Source organism: Enhydra lutris, unplaced genomic scaffold (genome assembly GCF_002288905.1).
Source record: "Enhydra lutris kenyoni isolate GAN:26980312 unplaced genomic scaffold, ASM228890v2 scaffoldscaffold82, whole genome shotgun sequence".
In the NCBI taxonomy this organism is placed as follows: domain Eukaryota; kingdom Metazoa; phylum Chordata; class Mammalia; order Carnivora; family Mustelidae; genus Enhydra; species Enhydra lutris.
Genome location: NW_019154166.1, coordinates 3,305,735 through 3,325,190, shown reverse-complemented (window position 1 = coordinate 3,325,190; position 19,456 = coordinate 3,305,735). Strand labels below are relative to the sequence as shown.

At 56.3% G+C, this 19,456-nt stretch overlaps 1 protein-coding gene across 1 annotated transcript in view; it reads left to right on the top strand.

Moving 5' to 3' along the window:
• The window catches only part of LOC111161150 (phosphoinositide-3-kinase regulatory subunit 5), a 61,879-nt gene extending 42,662 nt beyond the window's left edge, over nucleotides 1-19,217 (top strand). Inside the window, exons 4-19 of the mRNA XM_022524677.1 lie at nucleotides 2,309-2,377; nucleotides 3,099-3,237; nucleotides 10,068-10,137; nucleotides 12,241-12,415; nucleotides 12,859-13,012; nucleotides 13,254-13,337; nucleotides 13,609-14,332; nucleotides 14,458-14,614; nucleotides 14,967-15,079; nucleotides 15,529-15,652; nucleotides 15,783-15,876; nucleotides 15,986-16,062; nucleotides 16,680-16,773; nucleotides 16,874-16,956; nucleotides 17,264-17,376; nucleotides 17,477-19,217. Of these exons, the coding sequence (XP_022380385.1) occupies nucleotides 2,309-2,377; nucleotides 3,099-3,237; nucleotides 10,068-10,137; nucleotides 12,241-12,415; nucleotides 12,859-13,012; nucleotides 13,254-13,337; nucleotides 13,609-14,332; nucleotides 14,458-14,614; nucleotides 14,967-15,079; nucleotides 15,529-15,652; nucleotides 15,783-15,876; nucleotides 15,986-16,062; nucleotides 16,680-16,773; nucleotides 16,874-16,956; nucleotides 17,264-17,376; nucleotides 17,477-17,624 (2,418 nt within the window). The 3' untranslated portion in view covers nucleotides 17,625-19,217. The remainder of the gene's footprint in view (nucleotides 1-2,308; nucleotides 2,378-3,098; nucleotides 3,238-10,067; nucleotides 10,138-12,240; nucleotides 12,416-12,858; nucleotides 13,013-13,253; nucleotides 13,338-13,608; nucleotides 14,333-14,457; nucleotides 14,615-14,966; nucleotides 15,080-15,528; nucleotides 15,653-15,782; nucleotides 15,877-15,985; nucleotides 16,063-16,679; nucleotides 16,774-16,873; nucleotides 16,957-17,263; nucleotides 17,377-17,476) is intronic.
• The last annotated feature ends 239 nt before the right edge of the window (nucleotides 19,218-19,456 follow it).

Genomic DNA, 19,456 nt, shown 5'->3' with positions numbered 1-19,456 from the left:
TTTTTTTTTTTTTTTTTTTTTTTTTTTTTTTTTTTTAGGGAGAGAGAGCAAATACAAGCGGCTTAGGGGCAGAGGGAGAGGCAGAGAGGCAGAAAGAGAATCTCGGGCAGGCTCCTCGCCCAGCACGGAGCCGACTCAGGGCTCGATCTCACGACCCTGAGATCACGACCTGAGCCTGGCTCAACAGTCAGATGCTCCACCAACTGAATCCCCAGGCGCCCCCCACTTTCAGCTGCTTCCTAAGACAGACATTTCTTGCAAGTTTGGGTATTGACTAGAGAGGAGGGAGGAAGTTCTCCCGAATTCCTTTCCTTGGAAAGAGCCAGGAAAGTAGACACAGAAGAGAAAACCTATTAAACAGCGAGAACACATGAAGAGGCTTTTCCGACTAAGAAGAAGGGCGTGTTTCAGGCTCAGCTGGGCTGGGCTTCCAGAACAGCTGGGGATCCGTAAAGAGGGTGCTAGCTCTTCTATAAAGAATTGTCTTCTTAAGTGTTTTTTCTTTCTTTCTTTTTTTTTTTTAAACATGTGACTTTTTCAGCTGTCCCTGGACTGTCTTGGTTTATCAAAATACCCAAGGCCCCAGTTCTGGTACCATCATTTACGAGGTGCTGTTAGACCCCGACCACAAGCAGGCCAACTCAGAAGAGCTAAACTGCCTTTGGGGTGTTTCGTTTATAAACACAACTCTCTGCAGCCGTGTAGCAATAGGGGAGGGTTTGTAGGAGGGACCAAGGAGCGGGTGTATCAGGCACATGGTTCAGGGTAAAGAGAAGAATTCTCAGTTTGAGCCCACGGAGTGCAGCACAGATGGTGGGCCTTTCTCTGCATCTCTGCTGCCCATGTGTTCCAGAAGGGGCCGACACCTTTAGCGTGTTGACCGAAGGACTCTAAATCCCGTGCAAATGTATGGTGGCGAGTGGGTCAAAGAATGAGCTGAGGAGTACGTAAACCTTGGAAACAAACATGGAAAGAATGTTGCCTCAGTTACAATAAAATAAATGCAAATTAAAACCATAATGAGACAGTCTTTGCCTAGCAAATCAGCAAAAAAAATTATAATGAGGAATGCACAGAAGGGTTAGAGTGAAACCCGTGCTTTCGTATGTACGGCATATTAAAATTGGCACAGTCCTTCTGGAGAGTAACTTGGCAGGGCACTTTGAAGGTCAGAAATATGTTTATAGACTTTGATCCGTTGATCCCACTTCTTGAACTTGAACCTAGAGAAGTAATCCAAATTGTGGGAAAAAGTCATGTGCGCAAAGTAACATGCATTGCAAAAGGATTTAAAACAGCAGGAAGATAATCTCAAAGGTCCAAAATGATGCTAATAAATGACAGAGATCTAGCAGAAGAAATACTACGCAGGTAATAAAAAGATGGGCATTATCCAAAGGTATAAACAAATTTTAATGTATAAAAAAATGCATCAGTAAGATTTATTTAACGGCTTACTGAAAATTGACTAAAATTCAGAGTGCGTTTCCAAGCGCATACCACACAGCAGATGGGATTCTAAGTGCATTAAAGATTTACATTTAAGAAAACGAAGCTTCAGAGGAAAGAAGAAAATGTGTATATGAATATTTACACGATGCTTGCATGCCAAAGCAAAAATCCATAAGGGAAGAAAAAACAAACACTTCTAACATCGGGACATCAGGGGAAAAAAAAATCTATAAATTAAAAGCTACGCAATAGGGGTTCCTGGGTGGCTCAGTGGGTTGAGCATCTGCCTTTGGCTCAGGTCATGATCCCAGGGTCCTGGGATTGAGTCCCGTGTCGGGCTCCGTGCTCAGTGGAGAGCCTGCTTCTCCCTCTCCCCTCTGCCTGCACTCTCTCTCTTGCTATCTTTCTCTCTCTAGTAAATAAGTAAGATCTTTAAAAAAAAAAAAAAAAAGACACAACAAATTTGAAAAAATACAACAAAACGGAAATGCGTTAACTAGGAGCAGGGGGGGGTAAAGGTGGTCTTAGAGATGATGTAGCAAAACAGAAATTCATTTATAAATAATAATAGGTTAAAAATGAGTAAAAATATACACACACTGATTTACACGTCTGCAGAGGAAAATACAGAGAAAAAATGGTGTTAGGAGAACTCATTGCGACATGAGCGGCGATTGCATTTGGAGGGGAGATATTGTGAGTGCTTTTTTTTTTAAACTTGTATTTCCCAAATTATTGCCTTGTGTTTACGTTACTTTTCCCGTAAGAAAGGAAGTAAGAAAGGACAGAACGAGAAAACGCCGCTCTGTTCTGCACCTGTGATGAACCTCACGCTCTCCTCCTGTCCCATCCGCAGGTCCAAGAGAAGGGCACTTATGACCTTCTTGCGCCCTTGGCCCTTCTCTTCTACTCCACTGTCCTCTGCGTAAGTTCCAGTGCGGCAGGCGGGGGGAGACGGGAGAGGCTGGGGAGGGATGGTCTCACTCCTCCAGAGACAAGCCGGGACCTTGAAACAGGTGTCAGCCGTCTGATGGCTTTCCGGGGGGCCACCATGAGAGGCCTCAGGGCTCCGTGCGGATGCCGTGGTGCCTGGCACAGCCGGGCTCCTGTGGGGGCCTGTCGTCCACGGCCCGTTCACGAGCCGTGACACGGATCCTGCTGAGAGGTTTCCGGTCCACCCCGTTCTGTACCCCCAGAGTCGGTTCCCCCGGGGTGAGCATCCCGTCTTCCCCAGACCGGTGGCATCAAACGACCACACACATGTGGGATCCCATCCACTTCCAAGCGTAAACCTTTGCCTCAAGTGGGGATATGCAAATACAGCTGGTTCAGGCCCTGAAGACCATTCCGCAAATGACCAGGAGCAGTGGCAACATTAGGCTGACCACCCCCCCCCGGGTGACAGCTTTACAGAGAGGCACTCTTATGTGTTGGGTCTTATGTGGGGTGAAAGCGTGGCCCCCGGGTGCCATCTGGCCCATGTGTAACTCCCTCCCTGCAGATAACTTCCGGTTCTTTCTGCCCCTGTCCCGGGACATACTGTTGCCGGGAACAGAGTGCCTTCTGTGGAACATTCCAGAAAGGAGCAGGGTCTGTTGCGGAGTATCAGGCATCTCTCTCTCACCCAGACCTCTCTCTCCATCCAGACGCCACACTTCCCACCTGATTCAGATCTCCTTCTGAAAGCAGCCAGGACCTACCACCGCTTCCTGACCTGGCCCATTCCCTACTGCAGCATCTCCCGGGAGCTGCTCACCTTCATCGATGCTGAGCTCAAGGCCCCGGGTGAGTGCTGGCGTGGCAGGCGTGGGGACTTCGAGGTGCACGCGGCACCAGGTGGCTGACAGCAGTGAGCACAGGCGGCAACGCAAGGGAGAATTCTTAGGGGACACTGGGTAGGGATTCAGGGCGAGGAGACCCCGCTGCACGGTCTGTGCCTGGACTCTAGTTTGCCAAAGAGTCTCCGAGACTGCCTGGGTCAGACAGAGAAGCCCACGTAATACTGACGAGAGGCCCCTGCTGGTCCTCTTTGCCTCAGGAGCAAATAGGGAAATGCATGTGTGGACCGATGGCGCTCTGGTTAGGGGAGTGACCGCGGCTAGGGGCGGACAGGTTGATGGGCGCTGTGACAGGTGTGGACAAGGGCCTGGTGCCAAGTTTGTACACGTGGGGTCTGAAAAGGAGGAATTCTTGAAAAATGGCAAGTGCTCCAAATAAACACAAAAATGAGGGCCCGGCAAACCGTTCTAGAGCAAGAGAAAACCCAAGGAGGTAACATTTACCGCGAGGTGGCCCGAGAGAGTAATTCATCAGCCTCAAAGGAATAACGTCATGTTAACGTCCTTAGTGATGCCCTTAACACATTTGATAAAACTCATCATTCACCCCTAACACCCGAAACCCCGGTAATATATAGAAATGTTCTTAAAGGGGTAACAGTCCACAGGGAAATGCTAGAGGCACTTCCATTTCAGTCAGCGACCTTCCTCTCTGTGCTTATTGGTGTTTTGCCTATGCAAATAGGCAAAAATAGAATATTTCTTCTTCCGGAGAAAGTAACATTTTAATTACGCCGAGATCAGGCAATTGCTTATCTGTCAGGACTAAGAGACTCACGCACAGAACGGACAGCACTAGTCAAGAGAGCGCTAATGGCATTCGCCAGTCAGAGAACACAGTGATGGGGGGAAACCCAACAATGTATAATAGCAACTAAACATATACAAGAAGAAAGAGAGATGCGAATCTCTCTTCTATGTTACCTACACAGAGAAACAAACTTAAGGAGACGTAACCTAGAGAGGTGTTGCCAGATTGAATCAAGATTTGTTATATGACAACGTGGCCTGAAACCAGGGAGGAATCAACTTGGTCCTTTGACAAATGGCATCAGGACCACTGACAGACCATCAAAACTGAGCTACGGTTCTATCTCAAAAACAAACCAATAAATAAGAGTTCGATCTTAAACATAAAATACATTTCAGGTGGATTGAAGGTCGAAGTGCGGAAAAAGAGACCATGAATGTAACAGAAGCAAAGTAGGTTATAGGAACCACGCAGAGTGGAGAAGAGATACCAAACAGTAACCTCCCCCTGCCACCTGAGGCAAAAATGATCAAAGAGAAGGCTGACAGATTTGGGAAGCATAACATTTAAAGCTTTTCTATAGCTATTCAGTCATTAAGAATATAGATGCAGAGGCACCAAGGGCAAAAGATGTCGAATCATCTGTTGAGTTAAAAAGCAGGTCCCCAAAATGCTATGTATGTTATAATCCCATTTTTTGTTTTTGTTTTTGTTTTTTTCTCTTAAATTTATATAGGTACCAGACCCTGTTTAGCGCCCACGACACCTAATCTCGTCACGCACACTGCACACACACAGCACAGGAACACCAAATCCTGCTCTCCAGGAGTTCCTGGAACCCAAGAGAGCTCAGGAAGGCAGCTTAGTGTGTCAATTCCCTGGGGGGGGGGGGGGGGGGGCGTCTTCCTGCCTTCCTTCCACAATCATCTGATTTGTCCGCCCCCAAACAGTCAGGCTGGCTGTCTCCTCCCAACCAATCCGCACATCTGTCTCCTCCCAGCCCATTCGTGGATCTGTCTTCTCCCAACCAATCAGCTTCTCCGTCTCCTGCCAATCAATCCATGGGAGCGGGCTCAGGTTAGGGTAGGCGGGCCCCAAAGCCCACCTGTTCCTAGGACCTCAGCGCATCCTAGAGGCGTGGGTGCAAGAATTTAGAAACCGGGGAGGCCCCGAGGAGAGGTGCTCAGGCACGTGGTGAATAAACAGCTCGCCGGTCTAACTTTGCGAGGCGCCCTAAGTGGACAAGCGAGTTCAGGATTAATCTCTTCCATTCCCTTCCTCCCACCTGCTCCCCCAAACCACCAGATCTGCGTTGCCTGGGCTTCTTCCTGGGGACCAGAATTCCTTTAACAAGAAGGCTAAGCTTTTCTTCCCTCCTATAATGTAGTCAGAAAGGATTCAAAACGCAAATACCCTAGGAGAGCCTTCAGTGGGTAATCACAGATTTAAGTGACTCTTTTTTACTTTGAAATGAGTAGGGGAGAGCGGGGAGATGTAGGGCTGGGGGAGACCATCACCTCCCTGCACGCGGGGAGACCATTCCCAATGTCAGGTAGTACCAGCCGGCTCTTGTCCGCTGAACGCACGCTATGCCTTGAGATGTTTGCAGGGGAGGGGGGCATCTGGGTGGGGCTGTCTGCTGGGCAGCCCAGCGAGCGTGGAGGGCGGGCTGTGGAGGGAGAGGGTCTGATGCTGGGACGGCAGGGTTCTACGCCTGCGGAACAAAAGTCAGGCAGAGTAGCAGGCAGAGCTGGAGATGGGATGGGGGTTCTTGGCCTCAGAGCAGACGACCCTGGGAAGTCCGGTCCCTCACTGCGAAGCGCCTTCCCCCCGTGACACTGCCTGGGGGACGGTGTGACGCTGCAGATGTCCTGGTGATGGAGGGGAAGGCCAGCACCTGTGTGGAGAGGGTGGCGTCCTGCTTGTGCTGGGAACTTGTCCTCTTCCAGGAAAAGCAGAACCGAAATAGGAAATCACAGACTCTTCTGCACGTCAGAGAGTCATTTCCACACAGTAAAAAAAAAAAAAAAAGGAAAACAACAAAAAACCCCTAACATGTAGAAACACAGGGAGCCTTCATCAAAGACACTGAGCTCATTACCAAGGGAACCTGCAAGACGGCAGGGCTGGTTTAAAGGAGGGTATGAGAGCCCAGTGGAAGTTTCTCGATAAACCAGAGTAAGATTGCAGAATTAGATGCGGAATTGGTTAACATCATAGAGGGCGGTAACACCGTAGCCTGTGGGTGCGCTTTTCTACGGGACAAAAATCCCTTCAGTCGTCTCCCCCCTGCCCCTCCCCCCAGGTTCACCTCTCACTTCTCAGAACCTCGGCCGTGGCCAGTGGTGACTAGCAAATTGGGCTAAATGACCCTTTCCTCTATGATCCTGAAGTGGGATGGTTGGAAAGGGCTGTAGCCAAGCTTTTGTCAGGGCACGTGGGACTGTTTTCCCTTATGGCAGGTCCCCATCCCCATCCTCCCTGCTGAGGGAAGCAGCGGAGTGAGCTCTCCAAGGAGAAGCCAAGGCTGAATCACTTAGTGGTTCCTGGTACTTGGTATGATGCCGTGGCGGCCTCAAATTCTGGAGCTGTGTCCCCTATGGCAAGACATGTATTTAATTTACAGGAGCTCTCATTCCTCATCTGTAGAATGGGTAGCCTCATGCCCCCTCCCTCTCGGAGCGCTGCGAAGGGCAATGCTGGTGCACAGGGCAGCCAGAGCCGGAGAGACAGGTCCTGACGGGGGAGCCGGGGAGCGGGGGAGCCGGGCCCTCCACCCAGGGTGCCTTAGGGAGCCAGTTGCCATGGCGACGAGTGAAACAGTTTATCCCGCTTTGATGTGGCTGGGTGGGCAGAGGAAGTGGGCAGGTTATCAAGCGTTCGGGCCGCCCCCTTCTTCCTGGTTCTACGCCAGTAGGCTGGCCCACCGCCTCTGGTCCCGCAGACGGCAGGAAACCTCAGGTCAGCCCTGCCAGCTCCCGCCCACCACAGCCCTCTCGGCTTCAGCCCGCGTGTTTGTTGGGTATTTACTCCAACCCCCGCGGGGCTGTGTAGACCACAAAACCTGCCAGCAAAGAGTGGATCTGTGATGGTGAGCGGCGACAGGGGGCATCACCCGTGAGTCTCAGGACGGTTTCCAAAGCACACACCGATGGCTTCTCCCCCAGACCACGGCCCTGTGAGCGTTCCTTCCCCGGGCAATCTCGGCCACTTTTCCTTTCACTTGGTGCCTTCTATCCTTCAACCTTCTGCTGAAGCAGGTACAAACCTAGATTCGGTCACTTTGGCCCCTGAGTTGGTGGCAGGTGAATTCTGAATAATCTTCCGTGGCCAGAAGCTTCTCTCGGGACATTACTGACCTGAGGCATTTGCATTTCATGGTTTTTTTTTTTTGGGGGGGGGGTCTCTGATTATGGAATAGAAGGTGTAGATCCCTTGAAGGAAAATCAGATGTCACTGACTAGCAGATGGGGTCTTCCTCAAAGAATGCTGCCATACCAAAACCCATAGCCCCCCCCCCGTCCACCCCAAACAACCACCAATTCTCCCCGACACCAACTGAGTGTCCCAAGACCCAGTCCGGTTCTGGCACCAACTACCCACAGTTAACGAAGACCCCACGGGTTAAGCTCAGTCCCCTAGACCACCCCCATTTCAGATGCCAGTTGCAAACCCCACTTTGCTAAGAACCCAAAGTGAGGGACGCAGCTGGCAGGAGAAAACATTATAATTGAGATCCTCTCCCTCCCTTTCAAAGTCTTAATTACAACTGGCCAAAAGTGGACTTTCTAAAAAAAAAAAAAAAAAAAACCAGAACGTTTAAAAATTTGAGTATTTGGTTTTTTTTTTAAGATTTTATTTATTTATTTGTCAGAGAGAGAGAGCACGAGAGTGAGCACAAGCAGATAGAGCGGCAGGCAGAGGCAGAGGGAGAAGCAGGCTCCCTGCTGAGCAAGGAGCCCGAGGTGGGACTCGATCCTAGGACGCTGGGATCATGACCTGAGCCGAAGGCAGCGGCTTCACCCACTGAGCCACCCAGGCGTCCCAAAATTTGAGTATTTGATGTTACAACGTCAATGAAAGAGATTTTTATGATTGAAAAACAGTGGTTAGGAGGGATGCAACATCACTGCTCTGGTGTTCTTGTCAAAGATTCTTGCCTCCCTCCAATCCTGGGATGACATGAAATGCCCCAGATTGAGGAACGTTCTGCCATAACCAATCAGGATTCTTGAGTCAAGGTCATGGATGACTGGGACAGATTGAGGAAGCGTTATAGGTGGAGGAGGCTAAGAAGAAATAAGTCCATGCAGTGTGGGACTCTGGATAGATAGGATCCTGGAACTGAAAGAGAACAGTAAGACCATATATGTATTTCTTGTATTACGGAGTCACAGAAGGAGATGTAGGGAAAAGAGTGGGGAGCCACTATTTCAGAAATCACAGGGTAGGATGAATCAGAAATAAGTTGCCTATCCATGACAGAAACCCCAGTATAACATTGGTGGAAACTCATAGGAGTTTATTTTTTTCCTTATATTAAAAAAAAAAAAAAAAATTCCACTGGAAGGCAGTCCAGGGTTGGCACAGGAATTGCACAAACATTCTAGACCAGGCTTCTCCTTTCTTTCTGCTCCACCCTCCTTAGCAGGAAACCTCATCGTCAATGCCCTTTCATGGTCTAATAATGGCTGCAGGAGCTCCGGCCATCGTGACCCTATTCTAGTTAACAGAAAGGAGGAAAGTGGGGGTTACAGAAAGGGGTCTTCCAGAACCTCCACCCAACCCCTGCAAGGCAGGTTGAGAAATGTGACCTGTCACTCTGTACCCAGGGTCCCTTTGGTGAAGAAGAGGGTGGGTGTTGGGTCGATGCCCACAGGTGTTTGCTGTGTGCGACCCACGAGGAAGAGTGGCCTGGCAGAGCGGGGACTGGTTCTGTCAGGGTGACCTTGGGCAGGGCAGCGAAGGAGCAGGGGTGGCAGATCTCCCTCCAATCCCCCTAGGCCTGGTGGCTCTGCAGAGCTGGAGGCCATCCCATGGACGGAAGGGTCAGGAGAAGACTGCGCAAGTCAAGTCCTCAGGACAGCATTTCACTGACTGGCTTGCAGGGAGCCCTGAGGGGAGCTTGCCTCTGTCATGAATGCAAGTGGCCACCAGGTGGCGTCCCAGGTCCCCAAAGCCACAGCCCGTTTCAGGGACTTTCCTATCAAAACAGACATTACATGAACTTCTAAACATGTGACAATTACGTCAGAGAAACATCACGCAAAAGGCCCCCAAGTCAAAGCAATTAGGTCCTAAATGAGAACAGCACAAACTGGTCATTTTTATTTTTTGCAGTTGACCAGACAAAAATCATGGCCTTTCTGTTTGCAGCAGCCTCTGATCCCTGCCTGTCGTGGCTTTGCACTTTTCTGAGGGGCTCGCCTTCCTGCTCCCCACTCACCCATTCCAGGGCAGCCTTGCCCCCTGACAGGGACCCCTGCCTGCCCTCCAAATCCCAGCCCCTGCTTCTGGGGCTCTTGCTGGTGGAGAGGACCAAGTGTGCTTGAATCTTCCTGTGGTGGGCACACAACTGAGTCCTTCCTGCGGACGGTCTGTTCTGCAGCCACGGGCCTGGGTCAGGCCGCAGGAGCAAGGGAGAGACGTTGGCCAGTTTGGTGCCGGGGCAGAGACAGGGCTCAGCCTGGGAGGGACAGCAGCAGGGAGGCTGAGCTGCCCTGAGAGCCCCTGGGAAGTTGGGCAGAGGTGCGGAGGGCCAGAGGAGACTGAGCTGGGGGCCCGCACACCCTCGGGGGAGCCCCTGCACCTTCGAGAGGGCCAGGGAACCCCTGGGCCGCCGCAGACCAGACACCTTGAAGCCTCTGGTGCCGCACCCGCTGTCCGTGAGGAGCCGAGCTGCATGGGACCTGAGCATCATCCCAGGGGTGTGGGGGGAGCCTCGCAGGCCGGTGCGGGGCCACTGCAAGGCCATGACTGCTGGAGAAGCAGGTAAACCGACCAACTCTCCTTTGTTCTGGCTACAGGAATCACCTACCAGCGGCTGGTGAGGGCCGAGCAGGGCCTGTCCATTAGAAGTCACCGCAGCTCTACTGTGTGAGTGTTCTGGGGCGGGGTTCCCCCATCCCCACCCCACACCATCCTCCCTCCCGGCCCCACGCATCCGGCTTTCGCTCCATCCCTGCACCACCTTCCCCTCCGACCCCCCAGCCCCCGGGAAACAGTCTTCAAGAGGACCAGGAATGCCTGGGAATCATCGGTGATTCTTTGTACATAAGGTTGTTTCTCTGGGCTGAGGCATTTTCCTCCCAGTTCTAAATGGCTCTGAGGCTTTAAAAAATGAAACAAACCTTAAAAGCCACCTGCACAGATCATGCCAGGTCCCAGGCACACATGACCTCGCTTTGTCCCCACTTTTCAGATGGGGAAACTGGAGGTCAGAGAGGCCAAGTGTGACTTCCTGAAGGTCACACAGCTCGTAAACGTCTGAGCTGGGATTGAAGTCTCAGTCTTACTCAAAGGCCCGTGTGCTTTCTACAGCGTCTTTCTGCCTGTTACTAAAACAGCATTTTCCAAACCTTTTTTGATGAGGACCTACAGTAAAAAAAAAAAAATGCATTTTATTTTATTTTAATTTTTTAAAGTAATCTCTTTGTGCAAGTTCTATGGGGCTCGAACTCATGACCCTGAGACCAAGAGTGGCATGCTCTACCAACGGAGCCAGGCAGGCGCCCCTAAACAATGCATTTTATATGAAAGCCTACTGTATATACACACACACACACACACACACACACACACACACACACACACACATGTATGTGCACACAGAACTGAAATGAGCTTTAGGTGAGAACATGCGTGCAGAGAAAGCGTGCAAGGGAAGGGCATATGCCCGGCTGGTCGCGTCCTGCCCTCACATGTGTGTGGAAGGAGTGAGCGAGCACTCAGTGAAGGAGAGAGGCTCAGGCAGGGACAGCTTGGGCAAGCCTGTCCCCTCTTCCTGACGAATGGAGGGGTCAGCACTAGTTTCCCCCCCCGGAAGGATGGGGACTCTGACAGAGCCCAGTCCTGTTGGTGGGAAGCGGGGGGGGGCCCCGACCCGGGGCAGCCATCCGCAGGGACGGGCGGGAAGGCCACCTTCACGCTCCTTCTCTGCACGGAGCCTGTGAGAGAGAGGGGGGAACAGTTCTAGCAGCTCCCACTGAAGCCTCTACAGCAGGGCTTTTGTGTTGTCTTGAACGCTTCGAGAAAACACAGCGATGGAGGGCGGATGACGGAGGGCGAAGTGAGAACAGACGTGTGTGCTTAACCGTTAGCTGGGCCATCCACACCTTGGGGGGGTTCCCGATTCTGTTCACATTTGGTCTGTCTGAAGTTTTCCATGATGAACGGAACGTCAAGGCTGGCCTGGAGAGGGAGCGCAGGGTCCGGGGAGAAGGCGGGCTGGGCACGAACTCCGCTCCCAGCCTCGTGCAAGCTAGCTGGGGCGAGTTAAGAAAGGGGGGTCCCCTGTGAGCCACGGACTCACAGGCAGCCTTGACCCTATAGCCTGAACGTGCAGGGCAGCTTGCCCGCTGGCATGTGGCTGCCCCGTTCCCTCCCCGCTGCAAAATGAGCCCCTGGCCCCAAGTCCCCTCCCCTAAGACGGCCCCAAGTCCCCTTGAGGCCTCCTTCGTCCGTCCCGACGTCCTGTCAGAAAGACGCTGATATAAAAATTAAGGTGACAAACCATAAGTGACTCTTAATCTCACAAAACAAACTGAGGGTTAATGGGGGGAGGGGGGTTGGGGGGGTGGGAGTATGGACATTGGGGAGGGTATGTGCTATGGTGAGTGCTGTGAAGTGTGTAAACCTGGCGATTCACAGACCTGTACCCCTGGGGATAAAAAAAAAAGTTTAAAAAAAAAAAAAATTTAAAAAAAAAAAAGAAGAAGGAAAAAAAATTAAGGTGAAATTTCTTCTGGAAAAATGAAGTCTCACGCTCAGAAGGTCCCTGGAAAACACTTGAGTAGACTGCAAACTGTGCTCTTCCAACTGGGAGCCCTGAGCCAGCCTGCTGCCTCTCCCCTGGGCTTGGCCTCTACCTGTGGAGGCCTCCCCTGGGGCTGAGCAGCTCCTCCGGGTGCCCCATGTGAGTGAGGGGGGCGGCGGCGCTGTTCCTGCCCCCACCCCAGAGCCCGCCCTCTGTGTCCCCAGCACCGTGCTGTTGCTGAACCCAGTGGAGGTACAGGCGGAATTCCTCGCTGTGGCCAACAAGTTGAGCACGCCCGGGCACTCACCCCACAGCGCCTACACCACCCTGCTCCTGCACGCCTTCCAGGCCACCTTCGGGGCCCGCTGTGACCTCCCAGAGCTGCACGGCCAGCTGCAGGTAGTGCTAGGGGCCTAAGGGCCTTAGCATCACCCTGACTGATGTGGCTGGGCACTGGCTGGAGGGCTGGCTGTGCTGAGAGATTTCTATGAAGCTGGGTCCCCACGGAGGTGCCGACAGAGGTGGCTAGCAGCCCAGGCAGGGGACTGGGCATGAGCTTCCGAGGGCTGGGTAGGCTGGGAACAGGCTGTAGAGGGAAGCTGGGAGACCTGACTTCTAGTCCTAGCGCTGTGACAGGTTAGCCGTGCGGCCCTGGACAGTGTCCTCCCCTCTCTGGGCCTTTCTCTCATGACCACTTCCTGAGAAGGGGACCCTGGGGAGGTGGGTGCCAAGGCTGGGGAGGAGAGGGGCCGCAGCCACCATTGGAGAGAACCTAGGGGCTTGAGGAGTCGGGTAGCTGAGCCCTGGTTTGGGAGCAGGCCTGTCTTCTCCTGCGGTTTCAGTCCAAGAGCCTGGCCGAGCTTGAAGACATCTTCACGGAGACTGCGGAGGCCCAGGAGCTAGCTTCCGGCATCGGGGACGCAGCTGAGGCCCGGCAGTGGCTCCGGGCCAGGCTGCAGGCAGTGGGAGAGAAAGCTGGCTTCCCCGGCGTCTTAGGTGAGGCTCTTGGGAGAGCGCGGCGTGTTTTTCCCTGGGGGGGGGGGTGAGCAGCCCCAGGGACCAGTGGCTCTGCCCCACACAGCCTGCGGGGGACCCAGCCGTTGTCCGGGCACTCCACCACCCCGAGGTGGGAAAGAGAGCTGGCTGGCCTCGGCCCAGCCCACCGTGCAGCCGGCGCTAGTCTCTTCTCTTCCACGAGCCCCTTGCAGCCCTCACCTCCTGTCCCCTCCTCTTGCAGACACTGCCACACCTGGTCAGCTCCGGACCATCCCCATCCCTGTCGCCAGGTGTCACACGTACAGCTGGAACCAGGACAGCTTTGGTGAGCGGCCCAGCTGGAGCCCTCGAGGTGCCCACCCCCCCACACCCCCCTTCCCAGTTGCTTCCTGTCCTGCCACCTGCCACGGGCCCAGCTGCCCAGGCAGGCTCTAAGCAGAACAAGGGCTGCAGCTCACAGCTCACCCTCCTCCCGCCCTCTCCTCCTCCTCCTCCTCCAGCTGGTCTGTCTGAGCCTGTGGTCCCTCCCGAGGGCACGCAAGAGGGGTTTCAAGGACCCAGACACCCAGACAGTGCCTCCCCTGGCTTCCCCGCAGACATCCTGCAGGAAATCCTGCTCAAGGAACAGGAGCTGCTGCAGCCAGGGATCCTGGGGGATGATGAGCAGGAGGAGGAGGAGGAAGAAGAGGAGGAGGAGGAGGACTTGGAAACGGACGGGCACAGTGCCCAGAGGGACTCCCTGCTCTCCACCAGCTCCGCAGTCTTCCACGACTCCACCCTGTCCCTTGCCTCATCCCAGGCCTCAGGGCCCACCCTGTCCCGCCAGCTGCTGACCTCCTTCGTCTCGGGCCTCTCGGACGCCATGGACAGCGGCTACGTAGAGGACAGCGAGGAGAGCTGCTCCGAGCGGCCCAAGAGGCCGGGCAGCCAGGAGCGCCGGGGCCACCGCAGGCCCGGGCACAAGTTCAACCGGATCTATAAACTCTTCAAGAGCACCGGCCAGCTGGTGCTGCGGAGGGACTCCCGGGGCCTGGAGGGGGGCTCGGACTCGGGCCTGCCCCTGCGGCGGGCGGGGAGCCTCTGCAGCCCCCTGGACGGCCCGGCGTCGCCCCCCGCGCGGGCCCAGCGCTCCCGCTCGCTGCCGCAGCCCAAGCTCAGCGCGCAGCTGCCCAGCTGGCTCCTGGCCCCTGCCTCGCGCCACCAGCGCCGCCGCCCCTTTCTGAGCGGGGACGAGGACCCCAAGGCGTCCACGCTCCGCGTCGTGGTCTTCGGCTCCGATCGCATTTCGGGGAAGGTGGCTCGGGCCTACAGCAACCTGCGGTAGGAGTCGGACCTGGGGTTGCGGGGTGGGGGCGGGGCTCGCCCTGCCCTGGGTAGGGGTGGCGGGGGTGGTGGCGGGCTGAGGTCTGAGCGGGACGGCTTTCTCCTGGCCTCCTCCTCACCAGGCAGCTGGAGAACAACCGCCCGCTCCTCACACGGTTCTTCAAGCTCCAGTTCTTCTACGTTCCGGTGAAGCGAGGCCATGGGGCCAGCGCCTGCCCCACCCCTGCCAGCCAGACACCCCCACTCCCCACAGACTCCCCGAGGCACCCCAGCCCTGCGGTAGGTCCCGACCGCAGCGGAGAGGGGGGCGTCCTCACCTGGTTGAAGCCCTTCCTGGACTTGGGGTTCTGTCCCACGTGCCGTGGGAGCGCAGAGCGGGCCCCGGAGGGCCACCCGAAGGGGTGAGGAGTCGCCGCCTGGAGCAGTCACCGCCGCTAGGGGGCGCCTCCTCCCGCTGGAGCCTTGCTGGGGGGCGGGGGCAGCCCCTGCCCTGCACGTGGCTGTGGCACTTTGCTGCGTGACACTGGCTAAAACTTCTCGGACTCCTCTCAGGGCGGGGAGGGGCCCTGACGGGGGCTGCAGATGCCGTCGGGGGCGGTGGGCTGGAATGACTCCCGCCCCCTTGTCCCAGGAGCTGGAGAGCACCAATGACATCTCCCACTACCTCGGCATGCTCGACCCCTGGTATGAGCGCAACGTGCTGGGCCTCATGCACCTGCCCCCCGAAGTCCTGTGCCAGGTAAGCGGCCCCCGTGGGACACGAGGGGGCACCCGCTGCAGTCACACGGCACCGCTCAGAGGCCCTGGTTTTGGGGGGGATCCGGCGTGAGGCCTCCAGGGCCGCCCAGGGTGAGAAACGCGACTGAACCCAAACTGAGGGCAGTTGAGGGCAGTGACAGGGCGGGTCCCAGAAGGATCCTGGGGACCTTCAGCTTCAGCCTCCTGCCTCATCTCCCGGCTTTGTCCAGCTCCCTGGGGGGCTCTGGTGTCAGGTGAGGGGGCTTCTGAGGCTGGGCTGTGGGCCGTCCCCCGGCCATTCTGTGTCCCTTTGATCACACCGTGGCTTCCCTGGTCCCGTCTGCCTCCATCCCTGTATGGATGCGTGTGTCCGTCTCTCTTCCCCTCACGTCCCCTTGCTCCCTCGCTCGCCCTGACCGGGCCACACACCCCCCCCCCCCCCCCCCCCCCCCGCCCCTGAAAGCGGAATCCCGGCCCCTGGAGGGCTCCTCGGCCCAGCTGCCTATCCTGGCGGACATGCTGCTCTATTACTGTCGCTTCGCCGCCCGGCCAGTACTGCTGCAGGTCTACCAGACAGAGGTAAGGACACCCCTGCTGCAGGCAACCCCCCCACCCTGACCCCTGCAGCCAACCGCCTCACGCTGCGGCAGCCCCTGGGTGTGGGGGCATCTGGGAGGGCCCCACTGATGCCCTCCCGTGCCCTCTGCAGCTGACCTTCATCACGGGGGAGAAGATGACCGAGATCTTCATCCACTCCCTGGAGCTGGGTCACTCTGCTGCCATGCGTGCCATCAAGGCTTCGGGTGGGTGATCCTGAGCCCCAGGGGACATGGGCCCCAGGAGGTAGGGGCCTTGCAGTCTGGGAGGGCTACTGGAAACAAGAGGGAGTGAAGGTCTGTCCGTGTGCCACAGGTCCTGGCAGCAAGCGTCTGGGCATCGATGGAGACCGCGAGGCTGTCCCTCTAACACTACAGATTATTTATAGCAAGGTGAGGCCACTGCCGGGCTGGGTTCCTTGGGGTCCTGCTCCTGACCCATCCTCACCCAGAGTCAGCCCTCCTACATCCTCAGGCCCCCGTCTTTCAGCTGGGAGGCTGCAGCCGTCTCCCCTGGACAGAAGGGGAGGGAGTGGACATCCTTCTCTCCTTCGGTCTCCAAAGCCACCCCCCGACACAATGAATGTGCTCTCCCCCAAACCGCATGTACTCAGCAGATCCCATGAAGTGTTAGGGCCTGGCTGCGGGGCTGAGGATGAGGGGGGCCAGGGTGCGGGGTCCAGATGCACAGCGAGGGAGAGCCCAGCGACCATGGGCTGGCATGCCTGGCTGGGTGCATGGGAGCTGTCGGAAGGGAGCAAGAGGACTTGGGGGCAGGGGTGGGCCTGGGTGCTGTGAGATCTTGTGCCTCTGATCCCTGGACCAGGCCAGCCACCTAACACTCCTCACTGGAGCCATTGAGGTGCATATGGGGGTCAGGGATCAGGAGTTGGGGGTCTCTTGGTGCCCAAGCGAGCAGGTGAGAGCTTCCCCGGAGGAGCGCTGACTCGCTGTGGTTGGGGGTCCGGGGGGCCTCTGGCTGAGAGGGCCTGGCTTGGCTGCGTTTCCAGGGGGCCATCAGTGGCCGAAGCCGCTGGAGTAACATGGAGAAGGTGTGCACCTCCGTTAATCTCAGCAAGGCCTGCCGGAAGCAGGAGGAGCTAGGTGAGCGGCGGCGGGGCGCACGTGACGGGGCGCGCGTGGTGGGGCCCGGTCTGCAGCGGGGAGGGTCCCTGAGCCTGGCCTGAGCTGTCCCTGCCCCCAGATTCCAGCATGGAGGCCCTGACGCTAAACCTGACGGAGGTGGTGAAAAGGCAGAACCCCAAGTCCAAGAAGGGCTTCAACCAGGTGAGGATGCCCCCGCTTTCCGCTGCGGTGCCTTCGGGAGACCCTGGCACGGGCGGGTGCGGGGTGTGCCCACAGTCAGGAGTCCTGTGCGCGGATGTGTCTCACCGTGGGGCCCTGGGCCTTCTCCTGGGGACACTCGTTTCTCCCTGCCTCGGGGAGGGACAGGGCCAGAGAGGAGGCAGGGCCGCAGGGAGGCTGCTGGACCCTGGCCCAGGCTAGCTGTCAGCCCCGCAAAGCCGCTGCGGGGGTGGCCACTGCCGGTGGTTCGGGAGCGGTGATTGGGGGCTTACGGGGGCTTTGTTTCCAGATTAGCACATCACAGATCAAAGTGGACAAGGTGCAGATCATTGGCTCCAACTGCTGCCCCTTCGCCGTGTGCCTGGACCAGGATGAGAGGAAGATCCTGCAGAGTGTGGTCCGGTAGGAAGGGAGGAGCCCAGGGAAGGGGTGTAGGACCCTGGAAGGAGCTGCAGGGATGAGGCGGGTGAGGAGCCTGCCCTTACTCCGGCCTGTCCCGCAGGTGTGAGGTCTCCCCGTGCTACAAGCCCGAGAAGAGCAGCCTCCACGCCCAACCCCAGCGGTCCCCTGACCTGCCGTCCCAGGCCGTGCCGGACCTCTGCTCCCTCCTCTGCCTGCCCATCATGACCTTCAGTGGAGCTCTGCCCTAGTGGGGCCCTCACAACCCAGGACAGGAAGCCCCGAGCAGGCAGCCTCCGCGGAGGCCCTCCCCACACAGTGGCCGGTCTTGCTCCCTGTGGGGAACTGGATGGCCCTCTGTGGGATCAGACCCTGCTGTGGGCCCGGACAGCGGGCAGGGAGTTGATGGTTTCTGGGCCCTCTGGGCTGTGGCCGGCTACACTGACCCTCAGATTCCTCACGGTAGAGAGGCGGGGGATGGATGAGCTGACCCCAGAGGCCCTGGCCACTTGTGTGGTCTAGGACCCTTTCTAGAAAGATCTGAGGTTCTGGTGCTCCGTGGTGTGGTTTAGGCCTCCTCTCCCAACCCTTGGCTGGGCCCCCCTCCTTAGTTTGTCAAAGTCTTGGGAACGCTTTGTATCTGGGGTTCAGTCCCCTCTATTCTGGGATTCAGGTGGTATAAACAAGGCTAGGAGTTTCTTCCCAGACCTTCAGTAGCACCCCTCCCCCCATGTCTCTCTCTGTCTCAGAAGTTCCCTGGGTCTTCTGGGAAAACAGCACTAATGCTTTACCTGTCTTCGCTCAGCCTGGGGAGCCCCTTTCTGGCTCGGAGAGCCTTGGGTTCAACAGCAGTCCGGTTACCTTTCTAGCTCAGTGACCAGAAGGAAGGGCATTAGCTTCTCCGAGCCTCCATGTCCTCAGCACTAAGACCTTCAGGGGTTGAAAAGAAATTGCCTGCTAAGTGCCTGGCCCAGTGGCCCACTCATGGGCAGTGCTCAGTTCGGATGAGCGGCCTCACCCTTAAGGGCCAAGTACCCACCCCCCAACCCCCCCACCTGGCACTGGGACACCCTCACGGGCTCTGGGATGCCCTTCACTCCACCTTGAGGCAGGACCGAGACTGCGGGGGTGAGGAGTGGTTAGGTTCACCCTCCAAAGGAGGAATGGCCTTGGCGAGGGTAAGAGGATGGTTGCACGGGAGCCCCCCCCAGTCCTCGCTGACGTCTCTCCTGGGTTGGGCCCCATGACCCCCGCTCCCATGTCAGGCCTTAGGCTGGTGTGTATGGAGGCTTCCAGTTCCAAAATCCACGGACCCCATTCTGGCACCTGGGCGGGATCCCAGAGGGGTCGAGGGAGAGCCTGGCCTCCAGGCGCTTTGTGCCTGGCTGGGGGGAATGGGTCACGGGATGTGAGAGCCAAAAACATAAAGTTGTCGGGTCTGAGTGGTTTGGAAGCTGGAAGCAAATGTGGGCTAAGGCGGTAGGGGGGCGGGCAGGGCCGAGGACGGGATTTGGATGGGACAGGTGAAGAAAGTAGCCATGGGAGAGGACCGCATCCCTCCCAGAGACCCTCCATCCCCTCCTTCTCCTGCTTCACCTGGCTCCAAAGGTTCGAGCTTACAGGAGCCCCCAAACCCCAGCCCAGACTACTCACCACCAGAGAGCAGTGACCGGAGCCGGCTCTGCCCTGCGTCACCGCCCCCTGCCCCATCCCCACCACCTATACTTGCTCTGGGCTCTGAGAGCGGCCAGCCATAGACTTTCCAAAGTATTCTGTTGTGTGAACAGGTTACTACAGGATAAACCAATACCCATGAATAAATGAATAGAATTTAATATTATTTTCAAAAAAAACTTGATTCTTCTCCTATTTCTTGAGTCCCTCCCCCGGTTATTTTGCTGCATGGCGAGTAACTGCTAGTTGCTTCATTAACATAAACCCGTTCACCAGCAGGAGCAGCAGCAGTCAGATTCTTGGGGAATTGTTCTGTCTGTTTTTTTGTAAATTTTCCTCTCTATGGGAAATGTATTTGTGCTGGGATTTTCTCTTGACGCTACTCCACCGAAGCCTCATCCCCTTGCCG